Source organism: Hippoglossus stenolepis, chromosome 8, assembly GCF_022539355.2.
Source record: "Hippoglossus stenolepis isolate QCI-W04-F060 chromosome 8, HSTE1.2, whole genome shotgun sequence".
Classification (NCBI taxonomy): Eukaryota; Metazoa; Chordata; class Actinopteri; order Pleuronectiformes; family Pleuronectidae; genus Hippoglossus; species Hippoglossus stenolepis.
In genome coordinates, this window is record NC_061490.1 from 18,462,668 (window position 1) to 18,488,199 (window position 25,532).

Here is a 25,532-nt window from a genome sequence, read left to right on the forward strand (position 1 = left end):
GCTGCTCTTCTTTCAGCAGAGTGACCTCGTCCTCTAGAGCCACATCTTCAGCTCTGACATCCTCCACCTTATTTCTCCAGGTCTCTTCCACCTGAGTGAGCTCCAGGAGTTGATTTGCCTTTAGTGCATCACACTGGGCCTCACAGCTCTTCAGCTCCTTCTCCTTCAGAGCAGCGTTTTTCTCCTGGAGAACCTCCACCTTATTTCTCCAGGTCTCTCTCCACCACTTCTTTCCTCGTCTCTTCTTCTGCTCCTGAGGTTTCGTCTCGTTCACCTCTGGCTCGTCCTCCTTTCCAGTTTCCATCTCCAACTGTGGCTCACTGTCTTTCAGCTTGAGCTCAGGCTGCTCTTCTTTCAGCAGAGTGACCTCGTCCTCTAGAGCCACATCTTCAGCTCTGACATCCTCCACCTTATTTCTCCAGGTCTCTTCCACCTGAGTGAGCTCCAGGAGTTGATTTGCCTTTAGTGCATCACACTTGGCCTCACAGCTCTTCAGCTCCTTCTCCTTCAGAGCAGCGTTTTTCTCCTGGAGAACCTCCACCTTATTTCTCCAGGTCTCTTCCACCTGAGTGAGCTCCAGGAGTTGATTTGCCTTTAGTGCATCACACTTGGCCTCACAGCTCTTCAGCTCCTTCTCCTTCAGAGCAGCGTTTTCTCCTGGAGAACCTCCACCTTATTTCTCCAGGTCTCTTCCACCTGAGTGAGCTCCAGGAGTTGACTTGCCTTTAGTGCATCACACTGGGCCTCACAGCTCTTCAGCTCCTTCTCCTTCAGAGCAGCGTTTTCTCCTGGAGAACCTCCACCTTATTTCTCCAGGTCTCTTCCACCTGAGTGAGCTCCAGGAGTTGACTTGCCTTTAGTGCATCACACTGGGCCTCACAGCTCTTCAGCTCCTTCTCCTTCAGAGCAGCGTTTTCTCCTGGAGAACCTCTACCTTAGTTCTCCAGGTCTCTTCCACCTGAGTGAGCTCCAGGAGTTGACTTGCCTTTAGTGCATCACACTGGGCCTCACAGCTCTTCAGCTCCTTCTCCTTCAGAGCAGCGTTTTTCTCCTGGAGAACCTCCACCTTATTTCTCCAGGTCTCTTCCACCTGAGTGAGCTCCAGGTGGTGCATTGCCTTTAGTGCATCACACTGGGCCTCACAGCTCTTCAGCTCCTTCTCCTTCAGAGCAGCGTTTTCCTCCTGGAGAACCTCCACCTTCTTTAAACAGGTCTCTTCCACCTGAGTGAGCTCCAGGAGTTGACTTGCCTTTAGTGCATCACACTGGGCCTCACAGCTCTTCAGCTCCTTCTTCAGAGCAGTGTTTTCCTCCTGGAGAACCTCTACCTTCATCTCCCTCAGTATGAGCTCTTCTTTAAGGGTTTTAATCTCGACTTCAGCGCTCAGGAGTTCGTTCTTGAGGCTCTTGACAACGTCTTTCTGCTTCATTCTCGGTTTGTAGAAGTTGTTGTTGCGATTGAGGGAAATCGGCGTCTCAAATGGTGGTTTGGTTTCTTGTCAGAAAATGCTACTGCTCTGTTCAAGCTCCAGGAAGCAACTGAAGAATATCCTGCAGATTGTTACAATTTACCTTGATCAAAGGCAGGAGATCACAGTAGAACATAGCGCCACATCAATGGAAATACAAGTTACCAACTGAATTTCCATTGATGTGGCGCTTTGAACTGTATAATAGGTACAAACACTTAAACAAACAAAAAAAAACACGACATTTTAATATTTTTTCTATATTGTAACAAGACAAAGTGGAGATGACACAGTGTCTCATTGTGAATATGTAAATAATGTGCATGTTTATTATAAATATATAAATATAACCATCTTTATTTTTCTTCTAAAATGAAGCACTTGTCTTTTCCCAAAGGTCTTTATTTTGTTTTTGAATGCAAATATTATTTAACTTGAAAACACAAACCTTTACTTTATTATTCTTTTATTATTAGAGTGCCCTCCAGTTCAATGTGAAATTTTATTATAAACAAAGTTGAGATAACATTGAATTGTACTTTATTTTATCATCAGCTTTTGACTTCATACAGACATTGATACAGCTACCAGGCTACTTCAAAATATATGGCACTGAATCATAACGCATGTTAGACGTTATGATGTTTTGGACCTTTTCTTGAGGAAATTCTCTCTAATTGGACCTCTTTGAATTTTCATTGAAAACCCCTGAGATAAAGTGTGGGAGTTTTTAGTCAGAGACCGGTTTTCATTTATTTTTTTTGTTGTAGGACAGCTTTATGTAGATTGCTATATTCCTTTTACTTGAAAGGAACAAGCTCTTGCACTTATTTTATTTTGGAGAGTTATGCAACTGTAAAAGGCAGATTAGCAGTTAAGACTGGGCTATTCTTTGTTGTGCAATAATGTTTTGTAGTGCATACTTAGTTTTTTGTCATATTTGTTTGTATTTAAGAGAAGATGATTAAATAAATATAAATGACAGAAGTTTAACAAAAATGTTTTTGATCAATTCATTGTTATATTAATCGATTAATTGAAAAACATTATGGATATATTAATCGATAAAACAATTGGTGCAGCCCTACAATGAAGACTTTTACTCACACAGAAGATACAACCTAACCCTAACCCTACTTTTGAAATGAAAACAACACTGAACCTTGTTGCTAACTGCAGGAACATTAGGGTCATTTTATGGCAAGAAATGAAACGTATTGTATGTTTTATTTTATTCAGTAAAACCCTGAATAGTCAAACAGCGAAGATTTTCTCCACACTGTGATGGACGGCTATGTGAAGAGAAAGAATTCAAAAACAGTGGGTCCTCTGAGGTGTACACAAACAAAAGATTCATTCATACGTTTTCTGTCCATGGCAACAAACTCTCTTTTGTGAGTTTTGTTAGAGACAAGTCTTAAAAAACAAATCTAAAGCAGAGGAATAAAGCCGCCTTCCTTCACATTTGGTTTAACCTTCTCCTTACAAGCTGCAGAATTATTTGAGAAAATACTCAAGCATATGGGACCATAAATTTCATGGTCTATTGTAAACAATGACCAGTTTTTACACATCATTCACTTTCTAATGCAGGTACAGGCCTGTATTAAAGTACTTCCTGTTTCATTGAAGAAGCCACAGAGCTGCTGTTCAACAAAAATGAAAAAGCTTTGTGAATTTAACATTATCAAAGTCTTAAGATTAGTCTGACATAATTTGAAGTGGATCGGATTAACTCCCTGTACAATGAATTCAAAATGGCGGCTTGCCTGTTGGGTTTAGGGTATGGCTTTAAGAGGTTGGGTTTTTTTTTACGTGTTGGCTGAATCTACGTCCTTCCCTCTAAAAAAAGCATTGAAAGACAGGGGAAATAAAAAACCTGACATTCTGGTGCTGGAGCCCTAACGATGTGAGACTAAATCCAAAGTCCTATACGGATCTATATATATATGTAAAAATGTCCTCTAGAGTTCAGCTGAGGCTAATTTGTGGCTTAAACATTGAGTGATTTTAATCAAATCGATAACTTTCTTTCTTTTTAGTGCCAAATCCCTTCTTTCTATTTCCCTGCACAGCATTTCCTCGCTGAGTTGCACCAGATGGATGGTAACAAGAAAAGGAAATTTTTTGTGAAAGCTGCTTTAACTTTGAAAGATTGATTTACCAAATGCTGAAAACTAAAACATCAAATGCTTTAGATGCAATAATTATTGCAGCCAGTATTGACAGGAGGAAGAATTACACTGGAGACACAAAAGAAGAGCAAAACTCCAAAGAAAGCACAAGTCGTCTTTGAACTGAATTTGATGTAACTCTGTCCATGACTTATCGTTTAATTAAAGACACAGCTCTATTCATGTTTGCTAATCAAAAAGTGATGTAATAGTTGGGAAACGTAGGCCCCCCTGTCCCAGCAAGAGCAAAGACAATTTCAAAATAATGGAAAAAGCGTTTCATACCTGTGATGTCACTTTGAGAGGAATGCACCGCAAACGAAGATACAAGAATAAAGGTGAGAAAACAGGTCTCCATCACACATTTAAATCAAGGAAGCAAAACACTTTCTCTGCACCAGCTGTCTCTCCAACACTGTGACCTTTCTAAGTACGCGGCAGAACACAAAGTATTGTTCGCTCTTCTGCGGTATTACTGGTGTCCCTGACTGACATGTTAACAAGTTGGCTGCAGATCCTTCAGCCCAACAGGATGTGGCACAACCAACACTGGGATAATCAGCAGGAAAGGACTGTCTGTTTCGCTGTCATGTGTGTGTGTGTACGAGGCTGATAAATTACAAACACTCTGGAGCTGAAATTGTGGGCAATTGGTTACAGAACTCCTGACCCTAACATTCATTCTGACGAAGGCATAGAGCATGTATTCATGTGTATATCACATTGTGTGTGTGAAATGGAGGAAATTATATGAATAGCAGAAAGCCGGGGGACTGAGGGAGATGAAAAGGCGAGAAATAACGATTTTGGGTAAGTGTGGGTGCACAGTAACCCCTCGGCTACTTGTCTTTACATCCCATAAATGTCTTTAATTAAGCTAAAGGTATTATCAGCTCCTCTGAGCACTATTACAGATTTTTCCATAATTACCATTGGGTGAATGGGGGCGGTGAAGAGAGACAGAGAAAGAGAGAGGGGGAGAAAGCAGCTATGTATTGTGGGTGTGTAATGACAGGGAAGGAGAAAAAAACCGAGAGCAGCAAGAAGGGAGAGATGTGGAGGGAGAGGTGCTCCAACAGGCTGAGAAAACCCGTGGAGAGGAGAAGTACGAGAGTGTTGCAGGGGAGCAGAGACAGTGTGACTTCAAAGAAGCCTGTGGCTGGTGACACAGAGCGTGCCACTGATCCTGTGGCCCCTCCTCTATGGGTAAATAATCACCATAAGCCTTGGCTCTGTCTAATGAATCCACTGCCAATGAGCTAATATCTGTTAACTATGTGCTTCATTATCACTGCCACAGACCCCCCGAGAGCCTGAGGATGGAGGACGGGATGAATAGCAGCAAGGAGTGAAGGACGAGTGGACAAAGCAAATCGAATGACACGGGGAAGAGGCAGAGAGGGCGGGAGAGAGGGAGAAAAGTGAAGTGTAAATGAAGGGAAGGTGTAAGCGGTGTGAGACGGCGAGGGAGAAAAGAGGCGAGGTACTGTGTGAGTAAAGTGGGTGGTAGCTGTAAAGTAGTAGCTGTGAAGGTCGATTCGGTACGGGTATGAAAAATGGATGAGTGTGTAAAGGAATGAAATCCTCGATTTGGTGGCCACATTCTTTAAAGCTCCTCACTCTGCCATGAATACGTGGCCTATGATTTAGCCGTGTATATGGGTGGTCCCATCACACATGTTGGAGCTCAGGCACTCAGCTACAGGGCCACAAGATGGCTGCAAATCAGAAAATGGCAATGCAGAGATGGAAATGAAAACCTGTAGCTGCTGTGTTTGCACGGCAGATGCATATATGTGGATTTACAATGGGCAAGGAGTGGAATGAGAATAAAACCCTCTTGGAAGACCTGCGCTTTCCTCTTGTCTTTGTCTGACCTCTGATCATCCTTGTGTCTTGCAGGATTTACACCCCAGAATCAGAGTGTGGAAATAAGTGGGTGACACTGGAGGAGAATGTTGAAATGGAACAGAAAAGGGAAGAAGCGGAGCGGCACAGTTGAAACTGTGGGACTCGCTGAGATGTAATTACACTGGCTGTAAAACACTTGGGTATAGGGATTAGACCTAAACCAGATAATGCCTCTGCTATGTTTGCACCAAGCTTCAGAGGAAAAATGGCACAAAATGAATTGGAAGTTATTCTGAACAAGGATGGGGAGGGGGAGAGGGAGCTCATCAGCAGAGTCGGCTGGAGTCTGCAAATAGATACGAGAAGCTGATTATTCTCGGTTTGATTCTGCTGACTGACACTGTATTAACAATTTGCCGTTCATTAATGAATGTTGATTGATTTTGGGGATGTGCTGTTTCTATGAGCTCATCTAAATTCTGTGTGCGGAAACAAACAGCAGAGGGCGTAAGAATCATCTCTTTCTACGCACCCCCCACAGACTGTAAAAACAGTTGGTGATATTAGAAACTTTGTTGGTTTGGACTTTTTTTAAAGTTGAAACCAAAGCTTAAAACTTGTACTTTTATCGTACTGCACTCCTGGATTTGACCTTCTTCTAGTTTGTATTATTGTCTTGCACGGGTTGTAGTGTTTTTTTTTATTCTGTTATTTGTATATACACATTTGTTTTGAGAAGTGCTACATAAATAAAGATATGATCTTCGCTGTTATTATTATTGCTAATTTAAGTTCAGCCCCAGCGCAACATTCCCCACGAGGACTTCGCTGTAACAGACTTAACTTCTCAGCTGCTGGATAACAAAAGTAGGTCATTTTCCAGGATATGAATCATTTCATTTGATTCTGTGTCTTCTATCCATTTCACGACAGAAATCTTCAAAGTGAAACCTGCTGTGCGCTTAAGATGCCATCGAGGAGCAGGTTGTGTTTTCAACGCGGGGGGTTTGGGTGTTGGGGAAGCGGGGCTGTGACGCTTCTCAGCCCTGATGACATCATCACCCAGCCACTCACACACACGCGCATACAATCACGCACACGGTCAGCGCTCACACTCCTCACACTCTCAGGAACTAGTTGTTGGAGCGGAGCGCAGCGGCACCTCGTCACTCACAGAGCCGAGCACCAGCTGGGGACGTTTCCACCTGTGCGCCGCCGCCGGGACGAATTCACAAGGATTTAAAAAAAAAAAAAGATTTGTATTTTTATCCCACTTTCATTTCGGCGGTTCGAGTCCGTCTTTAGTGCGCAGTGTTGGGACACTTGTCAGTAGTCGGACCCCTGCTCTGCTCCGTCCTGCAGCCAAGACAAGTTGTGTGTTTTCACGCATCTGAAGCGGCGGTTTCGACCCGAACACTCGCACCGGAGAGACGAGCCCGGCTCCACACAGAGGACCGGAGTCAACCATGGCGAGACATGACGCCCGAAATTGGCACGACAGCACCAGCGTGATGGGACTGCTCTTCCTGGTCGCGTCGATACTCGCAGGACACGGTAAGAAAAAAAAAATCACTTAGAAATAAAAAAAATAAAAATAAAAAACTTCCACCATCTCTATCTTAGAATTTCCTCTGTGCGTAAATCGTAGGGGACAAATTTAAATCTTTGCTGGGGCACCTGTTCCGGGCGGCGACAGGAGCAGGAAATCCGCCAGGTGATCCCCTCACACTCGGTGTACTGAGGATATTTTAAAGCTATGATCTTTATTTTCCTGCTGGGTTTTAGTTGCAGAGCGAAGTGAGACACTTTAATCTTCTTTCTCTCGGTGTTTTGGTTCCTAACTATGGGCTGTATTGATCTTTTGGGCCCGAGTTTCGGTCGGTGACTCAACAGCCTTTAGTTTTTCTAAGGTGTGGCTCTGTGGAGCAAGGTGTTTTCCCCAGGTGATCTCTCTTTCTCTTTCTCTCTCTCCTCTTTTTAACTCACTCTCTGCTCCGCTGCGTCCTTGGTGCTTCTCCCCCCTACAGCCAATTCTCTCCTCCTCAACTCCCCCCCCCCATGCTCCTTTATCCTCTGTCCACACATCATCCTTTATTAGTTACAGTTCACTTGAGAAAAATGGCTCTGGAATCAGCTCTTAATGTACACACAGAGTAATGGGGGGGGGGGCTCTCGTGTACAGTTTACCAGGCACAGTTTTCATCCAGCGAATCCAAGGCATGTAGATCTGTAATGTAAATTAAAACAAGGCAACAGGCTCCTCCTGCCTCCTTGGCAACAGGTTTACACAGGTTTAATAATTCAGGTGTTTTCCAGTCCACTAGAGGTCATGTTGCCTTCAGGTACTAAGGTCACGGCCATAGGTCCAGAAATGACAGCAAACATTCCTGGCATGCAGTTAACCTATTAACGTGTGTGTGTGTGTGTGTGTGTGTGTGTGTGTGTGTGTGTGTGCGTGAAACCAGTTCATGTTTTTTTTCTCTTCGGCTTCCTGTGTAAAGGACAGCTATTTGTTTTGTGCTGTAATTGGGGCAAGAATGTAGGACTAGTTCAAACTCATCACAACATGGGATTCTGTGCTTGTTCAGCTGCCTACTCTAAACGTTGCTTTTAATCACGACTCATAAGCTCAGTCGCTCTTTTGACTTATTCATGCCGTGGACCTTTTCTGTCCATTTTCATTTTACAGACCATGAAGTGCTCTCAGGGAAGTGAGAAAAGTGGGGGAGAAAAAAAACAAAACAAGAGCTTTTACATATTTATGAGGGAGAAGAAAAAAACGAAAAGGCTTTAACCAGAACGCAAAAAAGACTGCTGTTTTATTTGAGACAATTTTTTTTTTTCTTTCAACGTGAACCTCTAACCTCCTTTTGGGGAATAGTTAAGCAATGCGAGTTAAAGCTGCAACTGCTGCAGGAACGAAACTTTTCTTCCCCCTTGTCTACTTTTGCATTTTTAGTTTCCCTGTTTCCACTCGAGCTTTGTCAGCACTCACTTACCTCCACCTTCTACCCTGCAGTCTGAAACTCCGAGAATCCTCTGCAAAGTTTTCACTTTAATATGCCCCAGCTTTAATTTAAAAAGAAAAAAAATCTATGTTGAGATTGATGGGTTTTAATTAAGGTAGGATTCTGTGTGTCTTAATAGAGGATTGCAGGTTGGGGGTCTAGTTTAAGCTCTGAAATTACACTATATTACAGAACCCCCAACCCCCCCAAGTCAAGGTTGTAAGGGCCCGTGGATGTGGGTCAGGAAGGCTTGGCCCATTACCATGGAGATGTTTTTATTGGGAGAAGGCTGGGCTTATATGAGGGGAGTTTGGGCGGGGGGGTCGGAGGGTATAGCAGCATTGTCTTTATGGCTGAGTATGCTGTGTGTGTGCGGGGTGGTGACTGGCTGGCTGCCTGAGAAACTGTTGAGCATGCAGGGTCAGGGCCGGGGGAGGAGGCTGCTTCCTCTTCTGCCCACAAATGAAGCAATGTTTTTCTATGTGAACCTCAAAAGCATCCAGCAAAAGCTCCTCTCCGTGGCCCTCGTCGGGTTTTGGCGAGGAAACAGGTGGCTGTTCCCGGCGGCCCCGCTGCATTCTGCGGGGCTGCGGCCGAGGCTGAGTTTCGGTGATTGGCTGGAAAACTAAACGGACAGCAACTGATTAAGACAGGCGACGCCCCACCTCCCCACCTCCCCTCTTTCCCACCCGCCACTCGAAGCCTCCTCATCTCCCGCCAAACCCTCGCTCCCTCCCCCACCTCTGCTGTCGAGTACATACAGGGGCCTTGTTCTCGTCTCTATTTTTTTTTAAATTCCAGCAATCTTTCGTCCTCGTCTGTCCCGCGCCCCCTGCTGAGTGACGGTAGTCATTGGGTTATTCAAATGGACCCCCTCCATCCAGACTCCCAGCCTCTGTTTGGACTCAAGGCCATGCTGCTTATGACAGGAATATCATGCAGACAGGCAGGAAAGTAAACCACTTGAGAGCCCCACCACGGTCTGTCACCATGGCTGTAGGATTTTTTGTCAGCCAGAGTCGTTTGGGGCCCCAGTGAAATGGTGTGTTTTACATCCCACATGGTTCCACTAGCTAATGTTGTAATGACATGAAATGCTGGAAATTTTCCAGCGTCGTGACAACTCGCTCCCTTCCCAACAAACACACATAAGTCTCACTGTTCCCTTGCACGTCAAGATATCCTGTGAGGACAGTGCAATTCTGCAGAGCTTGGGACCATTCATCATTACAACAGGCAAAAAAAAACATACCCTCTGACTATTGAGAAAAATGCAGTTGATGAATCATGAGTAGTTTATTTTTCTTCCCTAATAAAAGAAAGAGAAAGTAAGTCCTTAGTATCTCATTAGTCCCCGTGGATCGAGGGGGCTTTGGTCTGAGTTTGGTTTTTGCGTTAATGGCTGTCACAGTTAGGTCCTATCATTATGTAAATGAGCTGTCCTCGCCCCTTTGCTGCGGCCTTGTAAATGTCAGATGGATTTTGAAAAGGTCAGGTAGACCTGTGTGTGTGTGTGTGTGTGTGTGTGTGTGTGTGTGTAGGAGAATCTCATTTTACGTTTGATATACACTAGTACTTCCTTATATACATTAATGAAGGGGCCTTCCCTGTTTAAATGACACATCAATAACCTCCTTCTCTCCCTTATAATCACCATTAAGAGTTCATTGATTCAGACAAGTATGCTTGAATTTACTGGAGATGTGACAGAGATACCAACCCTGCGTGTGTGTATGTGTGTGTCCTCATGGAAAATGTGAAGCGAATGTGGCTCCTTTATTTTCAAGTAACTCAATTATAGAAGGACTGAAGCAAATATTTGTTATTTCAACAGGAAAAATAAGTAATCTTTTCTCAGCAGTTATTTGCGATGGCAGTCGAAAAACAAAATGCCTCTTATCTAACAATTATGTAGCAATGGATAGAAAGCTTTTTAAATGGATGCATGGAAAACATTTCAGACACGGAGGCTATATTTATTAAAATAAGGGTTTTTAGATATACCAATATTTTTCTAAATGAATTTCCATGAAAACGACTTTGACCAGAAACACAAAGAATCCATGAGATTTCATTGTTGACTTGGCAAATATCATTAGACTGGACGGATGAGTCTGAAGAGAGGGGGTAGATGAGCACGAGTCACTGCGTTTTGTTGCATTTTAGGCCACGGACCGCAAACACAACTGAAAACCCACTCCCACGCACACACACATAAACACACACACAGCTGGTGATGAATAAGGGAAGTGACCTGAGGCTGTGCCATTAAGTCAGATGGCATTCCAATAATGGGGAGGAGCCGTCACGTCTCTGGATGGCAGTGCATGTGTGCTTTGCTGTTTACTTCAGGAAGTGTGTCGTCCTCAGCCGCAACCCTGTTATCTCCTACAGACATCACATCTCACTCCCTGCCCTTTTTAAGGGTGCTTTCCTTGCAACTTGCTGTGCTGTAATAAGATAACTAAAACTGGTATAGTGACTTCCCCCTAAGAAGGGTTGGTTTTCCTCCTTTTTTTTTGTTGGTTGGTTTGTGAGCAAGATCACTCAAAAATCTTCTAGACGGATTATCATGTAACAGGGAGGAAAGATGCAGTAAGGGTCAGAAAAAGAACCCATTAAATTTAGCTACGGATCCTGATCTTTAACATTTGGCATTTTCACAGATTTCCCATGGAAAACGGCTTAATCCTCAGACTAGTACATTTTAGTTTACGAGTTTTTCATTGCTTGATACAGAGAAGGTTCAAAACACTATTGGCCCTGTTTTTGGGGGGGGGAAGTATTAGACATATTTACCTGACTGATTTATACATGTGTGCAATTTGGTGCAGCTTAATTGAATCCAAGGGGACTGTTGGGCCTTGGCAGAAGTATGCGCTCTACAACTCTAGTGCCGTTCTAGTTCTGTGATGAAACCATCTCCATGTCGGAAGTCTCCCCTCCTGCCCTCCACCTACATGCACATGCTGGGTTGATGGCGGCCAGTGTCGGGGTCACACTGAGAGCCCCCCACAGGGATGTTTGTGTTAATCTCCAGGGGTTTCCAGACTGCTGGAGTCGGTCCCATCTGATCCAAAGGAAAATGAGCCGAATCCTCCTCTTAGAAGGAATGCCAAATGTAATTAGTATGAATAGGGCAGCGGAGGGGTTTCCAAAAACACCACTGCGCTGGGGTCGATGATATTCTTGGCAGAGGTGTTGGGTTAAACTCTTATCTGGGCCACATCAGATCTGTGCGTTAGCTCATACACTGATATGAGTTCGCTGCAAGAGACCATTTCATAATGTCCTGTAACCGCCCACGTCTCTAGATAATGGAGAGTTTCAAGACTGTACTATTCTCTGGAGTAGCATGCCAGCAGCTTATCTTGTTTATGTTGTTAACTTTATTTTTCAGCCACGTCAGACACGTTTCCACACCATTAGTCAAGATACCTTTTGCCAAATCTGCATTTCCCTATGTCTAACAAACCCCAGCTGGAATTTAGGGAGATGCGGGTCAGACCCATTCCAGCTCAGCCAATGTGGAGAATGAGCGGTAATTCCAATTGAAGATCCATTGAAAGGCAGCCAAACTCCTTAAAATAAAATCCCCTTAATTAACTAGACTTGGAAGATAGGTGTCTCTGCGACCCCCGCTGCAGTCAAATCACCAGAGAGGGGTGAGAGGGGTGAGCGCAGGCTGAGGATGTCGACATTTTCAAATTCCACGCCGCAGCATCTTGGCAGAGCGGATAAAGGAGTTTTCTTTTTTTCTTCGAGAAAACTGTGAGGGAGTGAACCGGGGAGGCCAAGAATTATCAGCTCATTTGTAATTTAGTCGCACCTCCCTCCTCTTCTTGTCCCGCTCTTAAAGCATGAGACACATATTTAACAGCCAAAGAGCCTTCTATTGTGGACAGTAAAAGAACTGCTTACACTAACCTTTCTCTTTTTATTATGGTTATCTGACCTGTAGCCTTTCTCCGTCATCCTTCTGTCTTTGTCACTATCTTTTATTCCTGAAATCCTCCCTATAGTGCACTCAGCAGATCTCTGTGCTACTAAGCACTGAGGCCCTTGAGTGTGTCCTCCTCAGCAATCCCTGCACTCACACACACGCACACGCACATGCACACACATGCACACGGCCGTTCATTAGCTGTCACCTTAATGTGTCTAAATGTAGTTTGCGAGGTGGAAGGTGGTTTGCGTTATTGATCCGGTATTGAATGGTGGATGATGCAGTGCCCTTATGTGATATTGAAAACATTTAGGGCTCGCTCCGTCGGCGTGACAGCGCCATGAAACATCGCTCTGTCCCCTCCTCCTCTGCTAATCCCCGCCTGTGTCCTCTCTGCCACCAGTTTTGTGAAATGTCGAGCCGCTTTTCGCCTCCACCGCCGCCACCTCTGTGTTTGTCTCGTCTTACACATTTTTATTCCTCACGTCGACGCGTGTAGGCCGACAAGGTTACAGCTGTTTCCTCACCTTTTGCTCCTCTATCAATATACAGAGACGCAGATGTGCTGCATCGCCATCGCATCCGACTCTATCAAGGTCATGTCGAATTCTCACTTATCAGCGGGCGGTGGACGGGCTATAGCTACAGGAGGAAATTGAATTTGGTGTGACGGGGTCTCGTCAGGACTGCGGACTCGTGCTCCTCAAAAACCTTGTGCTCACCAACTGCTTTCAATTCAGCCAGCTTTCCTCTCGGGTCCCGGGAGATTTATCTGAGGCGCAGGGGTAAAATTACATACCGTAATAAAAAGAAAATGTAGTATTCTTGCACAGATATCGTGGAAATAGGAGATGGAGCACGTCATTGCTGAGGTAATGCACAACAGCTTTATTTTTCATGAAAGCACGCAGAGTGTGTTCTTGTGTTTTACAAGACAGGCTGTGTTAGGATCCTAGAAGTATATCTCTCCGCTGATATCAGCACTGTGTGTATTGTTTCACTTGTTTTGAAAATGTGCTGCCATGCTACGCTGATAAACAAGCAGCGCACTCGTCATTAGTCCCACGAGCCTTGAAATGGCAGCAGCATATAAATTCTCTCCTGAACTAAAAGGTACATTAAGGTCATACAGAGGCAGCAGGTTTAGTGTTATCAGTGCAGTGTTTTGTCAACAGGGGTGGGCCCCAGTTTGTTTGGTGTGGCTCCTTGGGGAGAGCAGGGGCCTGAACTACCAAGCTGGAAACGCAAGGTTTAACCCTTGAGTTTTCGGTCCTATGAAGCTGGTTCACTTCTTTCTGGGGTAAATTACCATGCTGAAGCACAAACCTGCTCCATGCTCTTGAAATATGAGATCAAAAACTGTCAACTACCGAACTATTGACCATTCAGATCACTGGGAAACCCGAGTCATTTGTTAGCTTAAGTGAAGCCGGATAATGAAAACAGATCCTGGGTGTGCTGAACTCGCTTCGTAGCACAGGCCCCAGGTTCTCCTTCGTTGGCGCAATTTGTCTGGACCATGTTCCGACCTGTCACACTCGTGCCTTTACTTCCACTTCTCCATCTTGATCTATTCCTCCTTTGCCCTCTCTCCGTCTTTCTCTGTTGACTTCCTTTTCTAATGTTCAACTTCCTCTTCTCTGTAATTTGGTCCCCATAATTGATCCATCTGTTCCGTAAACTGCTGTGTCTTACTGTATCTCTCTTCCTCCTCTCATCCTGTTCGTTGTTCTCCTTCTGTCTGGTCTTAACCACAATTTTTTTTTTTTGCTTCTGTAATTGGAATGTCTGTCGCTTTCCTCTATCCTCTTACTCTCTCTTTCCCCTTAATCTCCATCCCTCTCTTCTCCTCTACCTCAGCTTTCTTCCTCTCCCTGTCCCACCATCCAATTCCCCTGTCTCTTCTATCCATGTCAGTCCCAGAGTTTCTCTTTAAGCTTTTCCGAACTGCCGTTGCCACTTTTCCTGTCCTGCTCTTGTTTGCTCCCCTTGTCTCTCACTCTAAGTTTTGCCTCATACCTTTAACAGCATCCCCCCTCCCTATGGACATTTGTATTGCAGTCGTTTCTATCTTCCTACCCCCCCACCCAAGGAGGTCTTCTGTTTGTTTTTTTTCTTCTACACATCAATCATTCTCTCTCTCCCTCTCTCCCTCGTCCTCCTCAACCTCTTTCTCTCCTAATGGCCAAGAACACCTCCCACTCCAAGCTGGTGGGCATTTTTTTTTAAGGTTAAGTCGCTGTGACACTTTTACAGTGTTTTACCCCAGCCCACCCCTCCCCCAATTATCTCAACCCTGTCTCCCTCGCCCGGACGGCGGAACGACAAACACATCACTTCCAAACACACAAAACCGTACATATGTTGGCGTACCCGTGCACTTAGTTCCCAGAGACGTTGGGCTGATTTGATGGTTGAATCACTTGATTACTGTACAGAGGACGGGGAAAAGGAGAAGTGACGGCGCAAAGTCAAGTGAGCGAGCGAGCTGAGGAAAGGGAGGGGAGGTGAGACAGACGGGGGAATGGAAACAGATGCAGGTTTTTCTTTCATTTCAGCAGAGCTAACCTGTCGTGCCGGGCTGACACTGTCCACTCCCCTGCTGTTAGATGCTGTCACACGCTCGTCTCCCCTGCAGGCAGTGACAAGGCCAGTAATACAGCCTGACTCATCTAACAAGAATCTCACACTGGAGATGAAATGGGATTACATTTGAAGAGTTAATTCCCAGTGTGCAGTGTAACACGAGCTGATACTGTGACGAAAAACCACCTTTCTGAAACTTTAGGTGAATTTATGGTTTTTTTTTTCTTTTCTGACACTGTTTTTTGAATATAGATGAATGTTAGAGCCTGACCAATTTAAAAATATCCCGATAAACAGACATTAGACATATAGGTATTGGTGTATATGTTGTGTTTATGTGGCAATATGCACCCATATGAAAACTTTTATTTAGCAGAATAAACAATGGAGGAAAGATGTGCATTTATGTTATTTAAGCTCTATGTGGTTGTACATGTGTTTCTTTTTATTTATAGTCATTTATAATAAAGTTCATGGTCAAACCGTAAAATATCAAACCTCAAATACTTTACTTTATCATTACAGTTTAATAATGACATCTTATGACAATCAGTATCTGACTGATCTGACTTTTTCTTACACCGGCATCGGCCAGAAAAATCCATTCCAGTCGGGCTCTAATAAATAAATGTGTAGAATCAATTTAAAAGTTGTTTTTTGTGATCCGTTTTAACTTCTGAGTCACCTTTCTGAGAACTCTGAAACTTTTCAAAAATGCTACCACACATAGCCTCCAGTAATATCTCTAAAAGCAGATTGAAAGAGTCGGTAGCTGTTCTCAGCATCTAACAGTCGTATTAAACTTTAAAAAATCTAGTGAAACTAAAACAACTATTGTTTGAATCTATTAGTTGATTGACAGAAGTTTAAGCAGCAGCTATTTTAATAGTCAAGTCACAGTTTGAGTTATTCTTCAACTAAAAATGCCAAATATTTGTTGGCATCAGTTACTTACATGTGGTTATATTCTGCTTTTGTCTGTTTTACATCAGGAAATTGAATGTATTTCAGTTTTTGACTCATGATCAGACTAAACCAGCAGAATTGTTGAAGATTGTGGGATTTTTGCTTTTGTAATTTTTTTATTTTTTAAAGAAATTGATAATGAAAATAATCGCAGGATAGCCCTGATATATATTTCTCATTGAATTTGCTGGAGTGAATGTCCCTTGTTTTTGAAACGGCCCACTGGTGTTATTTTAGGAGTCTGGGTTAACTTTGTCGTGATACATTTTTAACTCGTTTTCACAAGAGGAATTTGGCATTCAACAGCAGCAGGCTTGAGATGTTGTTTTTAGTCCAGGCTGTCAGCTGGCTGCTGCTAGACAGAATGATGCACTTGGTGTTACAGAATACAGAGACACTATTGTTCTCAGCCCGAGCTGAGCGACCCCCACTCCCCCTTCCATCCCCCAGACTCTTCCCCTTAATCCAGGTGAGCTGAGGGAGACCACTGAAAAGGACGTCTATTGTCCTGCCTCCCCCCCCTCCCTCTCCTCCCTCTGCACCACACCTGTATCAATGGACAGACCTGCCTTTGAGTAGTAGCCCCAGAGGAAACGTGGTAACAAGAGATGATTGGGTAGTTTCTCTTGAAATGGAAGCTGATGGAGAGGCTTTTTTGTTGTTGTGTGGATGGACCACTCTGGTGCCTTTTTTAACAGGTTTCCCTGGTACACTGGGCCTTTTCAAAGGGAAACTGTCTGTGGAAAGTCAGATATTTGCTGTTTCCTATGCGATACGCTCGTTTGAGCTGTGTGCGCGTATCACACACTTGCATGTTTCTCGGCTATTTGCTGTTTTGGCTTTCTATCTTGGCCTCTTTAGGAAGAGCCAGGAGGGGGGAGAGGAACGAAGGAGGAGAATGAAAGAGAGAGACGGAGTATCTTCTCTGCTGACTAGTACTTGTCACCGAGGCTCATTGGGTGCGTGCTCACTCCCTCAGGTTGCTAGGAGCCATCTTCTAAAACCTCCCTTTAAAAACATAAAAAAACTCTTTAAAGGAAACACTTTAACCGCTTACTTCTGTCCTTTTCCTCTCTCCCAACTTTCCTCTTCTCGCAACAAGCTGGCGGCTCATTTGTGCACCAGTGATTCATGAATTTATCTCTGGCACGGCACAGTCATGCAGGGTGCGTGTGCGTGCGTGTGTGTGTGTGTGTGTGTGTGTGTGTGTGTGTGTGTGTGTGTGTGTGTGTGTGTGTGTGTGCTGTGTGGGTGTGTGTGTGCGGAGCCTGAGCGACAGAAGAAGACAGCATGCCGGGGGAAAGGTAGACAGGGAGAAGGAGAGAGGGAATGTGCTGTGATGCCAGCCTTGATTAGAGCAGTAACACTCGCCGTTTAAACACACATTTAAATAGACACAGCCTTAGGAAGATTGGGGGAGTGGGTGTTGGGGGTGAGGTGAGGAAAAGGAAGTGGTTCCTCTAACGCAAGTGCTCTCAATTGTTCTGGTTTAAAATAGAAGTCCCCCAGGCTCCACCTTTCAACTTTCCCTTGTTCATTTTTTTATCCCTCTTTCTCTCTCCTTTTCCTCCACCGTCTCCCTCTCCATTTTGTCGTCTGGTTTCGACACAGGATTGCTTTATCTGACATAGATTATTGATGTCCTGCATGGATGTTTTTCTTCTCCATCCCTCTTCCCCGGCATTCTCTTACACGAGTCCCTCTCGTGTGTCCGCTCATTTGGCTGTCATCCCCGTGCCAGTCAGTTCCCTTCCTCTAGTCCAATTTATCTCTCCTCCTCATTCCTTCCAGATGACTCTCTCTCTCCTGTCTCTCCCCTCATCACATCAGCCCATTGTGAGTTTGCACCCCCCCAACGCCCCCGGTCACTCTCCTTTTTCCTCTTTGAACCTGACTTTGCCCGCTTGTCTCAGGTTTGAGTGGCCTACTTTGATTTCCTCTCCCTCTTCCCCCTGCCCTTTGCTCCTCCTCTGTTCTCTCTAGTGTTTATTTACATAGAGAGAGAGAGATGGCAGCGCTGTCGGGATAGATTGATGGATGGCGAGAGGCCACGGGTGAGGGGATCTAGGCGTTTGATGGACGCGCCTGTCAGTTAGGATACTACTTAAAGAATTGGCTATTTGGTTATTGTAAGAAGGTCCTTCCACGGAATATTAAGACACACACACCTAGGAGAACTCATTCTATTCACCGCAAGTGTCCCTTTGACATCCATGGATCTAATCATTCCCTTGATGCACCTTGAAAGGTCCTAACAAGCTAAAAGTAAAACAATCTTTAAAGACTTATTGACGTTTTAGAACAAGAATCCATTGATGGAGACCCTGCCCTTGAAAAAGCTCGTCCCTCGTAGATGACATAATTAAGCCGTGTCAACATGTGACAAACCGAGCTCAGCTGCATTGGAAGAATTAATATGCACAGCAGGGTCGGAGGAAGCCAGTCCATGATCTTGTAATGCTCCCAGCCATTCAATTCCCCCCCGAAGCCATCACACTCAAGAGCAAGTTATCTCACAAGCCATCAAGGCTAATACTGGACTTGGTCTTTTTTTTCTCCCAGTAGCTGGTTTTAAGACTCGTATAATCTCCATCGGTATTGCATTCCTTTGTCAAGTATAATGAATACACTTGAGTTTTTACATGGTCATTTAATGCTGACCCTCGGGTTAATTGGTCTTAAAAGAATCAGATAGTGGCCATTATATCATAATACATAGTCCAGTCTGATTAGGTATTTAATGTGTAACTCCACATTAGGCTAAACTGATTTCAATGTTACACTTTTCATATATAAATATACATGATTGTTGTTGTCTCATGTATTGTATATACATTTATTGGATTAGATGTAAATCTGTTGATTTGAATATAAGTTTAATTAGATTTTTTTCACTGTGCTGAGAACTGCTGAATGAAAATGGATGGAGGCAGAACAAGAAGAGTTCAATCAATAACATTTTATTTGTATAGCCCATATTCACAAATCACAATGTGTGTCAAAAGGCTTAACAAGGTGCAACAACCGCTGTTCTTAACCCTCAGCGAGAGTAAGGGTTGGAAAAAAACCTATTAACAGGGGGAGAAAACGTAGAAACCTCAGAGAGAACCACATGTGAGGGATCTGTCTCCCAGGACAGACAGAAGTGCAATGGGTGTCGCGTGTTCACAACATTGATGAGGAGAACAGTTTGTTAAATAATGGAAAAGTGTGTCAATGTTTAAAGTATTTATACATGAGAAAATGTCTGGTAGACTTTGGGAGCGCATTTTTCCCACTAAGGCTAATGCTCTGTCTCACTATATCGAGGCGGTGTTTCCCAAGAATGATCTAAACTGTGGTGGCCCGCCATATTCCTATTTGGCCCGCCACAACCAAAACTTTATTTCACCCTGACTTTTCCTGTATTGTATAGTTGTGCACAGCGTTATTTACAGCTACTGCTAGCTTGCACATTCGTACATTAGATTTGTATCCACGCAGACGTCAGACTGCATAGCTGCAGCTGTGTGCATTCAATGCAGTTCTCTCTCTCACTCTCACTTGATAACTTCTCTTTAATTTGTGTATCTGTCACTTGGAATCTGTTGTGCACGAGAGCGATAAGATACAGTTGCCTGGTTGTACTAATACTGTATATGAGTTAATATTTATAGTCGAGAGAGAGGAGTGGGAATCCAGCAGTGCAGCTGCCTACTACGCCATACATCATAATGCCAAGTACAGGTCAACACAGTGAGTCTGTAGCCTGAGATGATACAGAACATGCAGCTTGAAATACTGCAGCAGTTCCCTGGCTGAGGTGATTCAAAATGAAAAAAAATGGAACTTCAACTTAAGTTATGTTTCACTTTAACTGTGCTTTTCACATCTCCATATGAGCCAATGAACACTAGATGCTTCTTCTAATCCTAAGCAAATCAGTGGTATCACACATTTTTTCTCAGTTTATTTTTGCCATATTCACACAGGAAATAACACCACCAGTCATGCACTAGACTGTACAATACTCGTGCCTTAAAGTTAAATACAGTATGTCTCAGAAGAAAAAGTGCCAGACGGTTGCTACTTCCTTCCTCATTTGTGACGATTTGTCACTTTTCTTTGTTGCTGAATGTGATAGTAAATTGGACTGTTACAGTTTAGGAAATTGTAGCCTCATAATGAAAGAATCAAAAATGTTGCCAAAAAATCCTGCCACCAGGGTTATTTAACCTGATATTGATGGGGGATGTATATGTGGCGTTGTCTTGGTAAAGTGAATGACTGATAAATCGAGGCATGGATCGGTGTAGCACAAAATCATTAGTTCACCCCACTCGCGGCAAGTCCGTAATGGCAGAATTGACACTTCTGGATCTGCAGCGATCATGTGAATTGGCAAGAGGAAGAGGCAAGTGCAGGCCATGCTTTTAGAGGTAAATGTATGCTGGCAGTAGCTAAAGGGAGGAAACGAGTGAGAGCGTGATGGCAAGAGGAGGGAAGCCTGTTACCAAACCATCAGTGGCAGTAATGAGACACAGGTGCAGCTCATGGAACCACATCCTCTATCAGAGAAGAAGATGAGGAGGCTGGAAAGTAGTCAAAGATACTGTAGCACTACAAGACAGACTCCAGCAACGTTTCTCTTTGATAGAACATTATTACTTATTAGCATGCACACCCTCATAGGAGTTCTTGAACAATCAACCGAAAACAGTCAGCACCCTTGGGATGTGTCATTACACTGGGCGGCCAAGCTTTTTCTGACTCTCCATTCATTTGCATCTATTTTCAGCGCCTAGTTAGAAAAATCAGAAGTGCAGCACATTAAAAACAAGCATGAAATGCAGCCACACAATAGGACTAATTCTGGGTCTTTGCTTGTTGTTCATCATCTCTGATCGTTTCATTTAGACTTGGCTTTTCAAACATATGCTAATGAACAAGGAACCTGGAGAAGTTGCTGCTTTGCAAACGCTGCAACCGATGTCAGGACTCGATTGTTAATGAACTTATATTTGGATTCGCTCGCTAAAAAAAGGGAAATGTTGGATTAGTTAGAAAAGCTGCTTGGAAAACTGGCGAGTGGAAGGGATGCAATGAGGAAAAAGATTAAGGAGGGCCGAGGGGAGAACGTAAGGTGACAGATTGAGATAGGGGAGAGAGAGAGAGAGGGGAACAGAGGGCACAAGCTGCACAGGAAAAGGTGTTAAGACAGTGTCAGGGCTTCTGCATCAGAGGGTTGTGAGCAGCAGATACAAACTCCCCGCCGCAGGCAAGGTGGGGCGACTGCTGCTGCTCAACTTGTTTTTCTCCACCAACTTTTGAGAACAGTAACAGGCATGAACCAGATGGAAAGTTCAGGAAAGGGAAGGAAGAATCCCCACTGTGTGTGTGTGTGTGTGTGTGTGTGTGTGTGTGTGTGTGTGTGTGTGTGTGTGTGTGTGTGTGTGTGCGTGTGCGTGCACGACGTCGAGAGAGGGAGGGAGGAGTGGTCCAGAGCAGGTGCAAGTCAGCATGTGCATGTGGGTGCATGGTTTGTTTGAATGTCGGACATCAGAGGGGCTGAGAGAATGGCCTTTGTGTGCAGCCAATACCAAGTGAGTAAATATTTTCGAAGTGCATGCTGCGTTGGTAGATTGTTCTTTTAGGCAGCAGGGGTAGGCAGGGGAGGAGGGGGGAGATAAGAGGAGAGGAGACGGCGAGCTAAAGGAAACTGTGAAGCTGCAGCTATGTTTATTCCAGCAAGCAGAGACGAGAACACAAGCTGAGCTTTGTCCCGCGCCCGGGCTAACTAATGTTAGAGCTTGCTGTGAGACCTCGGATAGACGCTAGCATAAACTGCTTTGCTCTTTCCCCTTCATTTGCTGCCAAATGACATCGCTTACTCTGCTACGGGGTTGCCCTCGCTGCCAGTGGCCGCTATCATGAATGAACAATGTGTACTTCTCAGGGCCCTTACCTCCACTCAGGGTGCCTCTCCACACGCTGAAGGTGTGTACACTACAGGAAACGAGGCTCGGCATAAGATGATATTCACACGGAGGCAGGGTTGTTACAGCGATGTTTGATGTGTTTTGTTTCCTACCGTGGGAACGCGGTGCGAGTAAAAACGAACATGTGACGCACACACGCCAAACACGTATGCCACGGCGTGACCTTCACGCTGCCCCAGTTGTGTTGGATGTAGGTTTTTTTTTTTGCTATTGTGTTAGAGCACGACGGGCCCAGTGGGGGATGAGGAATAAGAGGGGTCATTCATTCATCTCACACACACACCCTGAACACATGCACCCACACCTCCCTCACAGGCCTTTCATCTTTACTCTCACAGGCTTCTCTTGTTCTGTCAGTCTCGCTGAAGAGAAAGACGGGAGAAAGAAGGGGATAGAGATGGAGGAAGGATGTCAGGGAAACGGGTGAGAAAAGGGCTGGGTGAACGCGAGAGACAGAAAAGAAAAAAAAAACTGAAAAAACGACAAGTGATTTAAGGTTTCCTGTTCCCTGCAAAGCCCTTTACCAACACTGCCCCACCCCTTCTCCATCACCTCCAGTAACAGGTTGCAGTAGCTGCCTCTGCTTCCGCGCACTTTGTTTTTCCCTCCGTCCATCTCTTTAATTGTATCCTTCTCATCTCATCTCACCCCCCCTTCCCCTTTCTGCTCTTCCTCTCTTCCTCTGTCCATCCCTCGTTCTCCCCTGGGCTTGCCTCAGTGGGTCGGTTCCAGTCTGTCTGTTTGCTGATGACTCCACTTGGAGCAGATGTGATGCTCAGCAGCTGTTGCTCTGCGGCTCACCCCACCCACCACCACCACCCTCTCATATCTCTCTCTGCCTCCCCTCCGATGTTTCTTATGTTCTCATTTATCGACGTGTCTTTCTGTTCTCTTTCAAAACCGCTGTCTTCACCGGGAATTGGCGAGTTTAGTGTTATTCTCAGATCTCTTGTCTTCCCTGACCAGCCTCACCGATTCGCCGCACTCTCCAGCCTCCCTCATGCAGATGTTAACGTTCAAAACACATCAATTTTTGTCATAAAAATAAGTCTGGAGTTTTTTGTGTATTTTTCTGCCACATGAGTGCCACACTGTAATCATGTGTAACAAATTCCGGCCGTTGATGGCAGCTTTTCAGAGGGCAGACGGAGGGTATTGTGCCTCCATAAATCTGGCAACGCGACAGAAATGCGAATGATTGTGTGTTCGTCAGTGCAAGTGTGCGTTTGTGTCGTTGTTTATCCTCGCAGGCACAGTGTGTTGTTCAAAGCCATGCGGGCCCAGAGCTTGAATGATATGTATAAAGACGAAATGTGACTTGGACACTTGAAGAATGATTAAGTGGGTTTTATTTGGGCTAACTCCCATCAGTGGCCCGCGCTTCTTCTCGTTAGAATCCTCATTGGCTTGCTCTCTGTGCTCATTTGCTCTCTCGCTCTGCCTCCATCTTTGCGAGAGTCGGCTGGTAAGCGGAGCATCCTCTGACAGGTGCCCTCTCGTCTCAGATTAGAGGAGAAGAGGGTGAGGAGTCGGGGTAGTGGTGGGCGAGGTCACGTCACTTTGATGACTTCAGTCTGGCGAAATCAGTTTCTGGACAGGCGTGTGGTTCTCTCTCTCTCTCTCTCTGTCTCTGTCTCTGTCTCTGTGTGTGTGTGTGTGTGTGTGTGTGTGTGTGTGTGTGTGTGTGTGTGTGTGTGTGTGTGTGTGTGTGTGTGTGTGTGTGTGTGTGTGTGTGTGTGTGTGTGTGTGTCACATCTGTAATTGGTTGCCGCCGCTGCGCTCACAGCTCGGCCTCTGATCTTGGGGAAATCTGGGATCAGCGTGGCAGATCCGCCTGCTAATCAGCAGTCAGGGCCCACGCACAGGGAACGTCAACCTGTGCTCGGCTCTGAAGGCTGGAATATCACCGCGCCTGGGATTTAATCACACCAGAAATCCCTTAATGGGAAACGTTATGTGCAGTCTAATTTAAGGATGTTGAGATAAAACTTTGTGGTGAGTGTGTGTTTGGTTGTGACAGCGGCATTGTTTGTGTGAGTTCTGTGTGCATGAGTGAAGCGCTGATAAGCGATATCGAGCGCCATTTTGCCCCAGTGCTCTCGGATGATAAGATTACAACAAGGCCAGATCAGTGGTGGCTCTCTTTGCACTTTACCCTCTCTGTGACCAGTGAGTATTCATGGTGGCATACGGCACAGCGTCATTGGGGAAATTCATAAGAGGGATTCATCACTCGTTCCTGGTTCCCCTTTGAGGACTGCGCTAATTAGCCGGCGTCTGTGATTAGTTGGCTTGTGTTTGATCTCCTTCACTCCTCTCCCTCTTTGTCGCAAAGGCTGCCTGGCTGTGCCGCAATTTCGCTGCGAGTTTCACCAAACACACACACGGGCAGACACACACACGGTTCTGGGAAAAACAGACACACAAAGATGTACGCAGTGGCAGATTCTTCCCTGCCTTTCGGAGACACTGCAGGTGGCCTCAGAGACGCAGTATCATACACCAGCAGACAGCCACATAAACACACGTGAGCTGTGGCGCTCCAACCACAGAATCCGGCACTTCAGTAGAACGAGTACAGCTGTTAATATTTCACTACTGCATACCAAGAACTATGTTTACTTTCACTTCGAGAGAGGCTCAGTCTGTCATTGAAATTCCCCTGAATAACCAGATGTTGCGCTGCTCCCTTAAGCAACACTGGGTGTGGGCAGCTAGCTGAGGAGTGGATTTACTTAAGTTAACCCCGAGTGATTACAGCTGAAGATGGGCGAATTATGAACGTAATTAAATTTGTATAAATCCCCCTTTGCTCCCCTTTTTGCGTTAGGTCTCAATAGCAAAGCACAGTAGGGGATATTCATGCTGCGTTTAATATGACACAAATAGGAGCAATTCTTTGGTGCGTGACAGAGCACTGTCTAATTACACAGAGGCAGATATTGAAGGGCCCGTCTGTCCTTGAAGCTGGTCAGTGGAGCATGGCAGGGCCATCTCTTGTCTCTTCATACCCCATCTATCTATCCCTCCCTTCTCCCTCCCCAATTCTCTATCTGTCACTCTGCCTTAAGGGGGTAGATGGTAAACAAAGACGGCTCCAACCCAATGTAATGACGACCTGACAGGGGACGGCTCAAGCATCGTGTGTGTGTGTGTGTGTGTGTGTGTGTGTGTGTGTGTGTGTGTGTGTGTGTGTGTGTGTGTGTGTGTGTGTGTGTGTGTGTGTGTGTGTGTGTGTGTGTGTGTGTGTGTGTGTGTGTGTGTGTGTGTGTGTGTGTGTGATAGCGCCCCTCCTTATGATCTCTAGGAAGTGGCTTCAATCCTCTGAGAGTCAGATCAATCGTAGCATCATTGTGCCATTACAGGCTAAAACCAGGATTCAGACAGCTATCGATGGGAAACTCGATCCACAGCAATTCTCTGGTCAGACGGATAAAAGCTGTTTAGAACAGCAAACAGTTTATCAACAATATGAACATGTAGGAGAAGCCGACGCTTGGTTATTTTTCAGGGTTTGCCTTCATCATCTGCGTGTATGTCTCCTCTTTTTCATCC

At 44.9% G+C, this 25,532-nt stretch overlaps 1 protein-coding gene across 4 annotated transcripts in view; it reads left to right on the plus strand.

The window, feature by feature from the left end:
• The first annotated feature begins 6,556 nt into the window (after positions 1-6,556).
• LOC118113194 (nectin-2) overlaps positions 6,557-25,532 on the plus strand; it is an 82,564-nt gene continuing 63,588 nt past the window's right edge. The window contains exon 1 of one of the 4 annotated variants that reach the window (XM_035162665.2): positions 6,557-7,047. In XM_035162665.2, the coding sequence (XP_035018556.1) occupies positions 6,960-7,047 (88 nt within the window). In that variant the 5' untranslated portion in view covers positions 6,557-6,959. Of the gene's footprint in view, positions 7,048-21,444; positions 21,582-25,532 lie in introns of those variants that run through there. The other 3 variants (XM_035162666.2, XM_035162667.2, XM_035162668.2) reach the window with 3 other exon arrangements.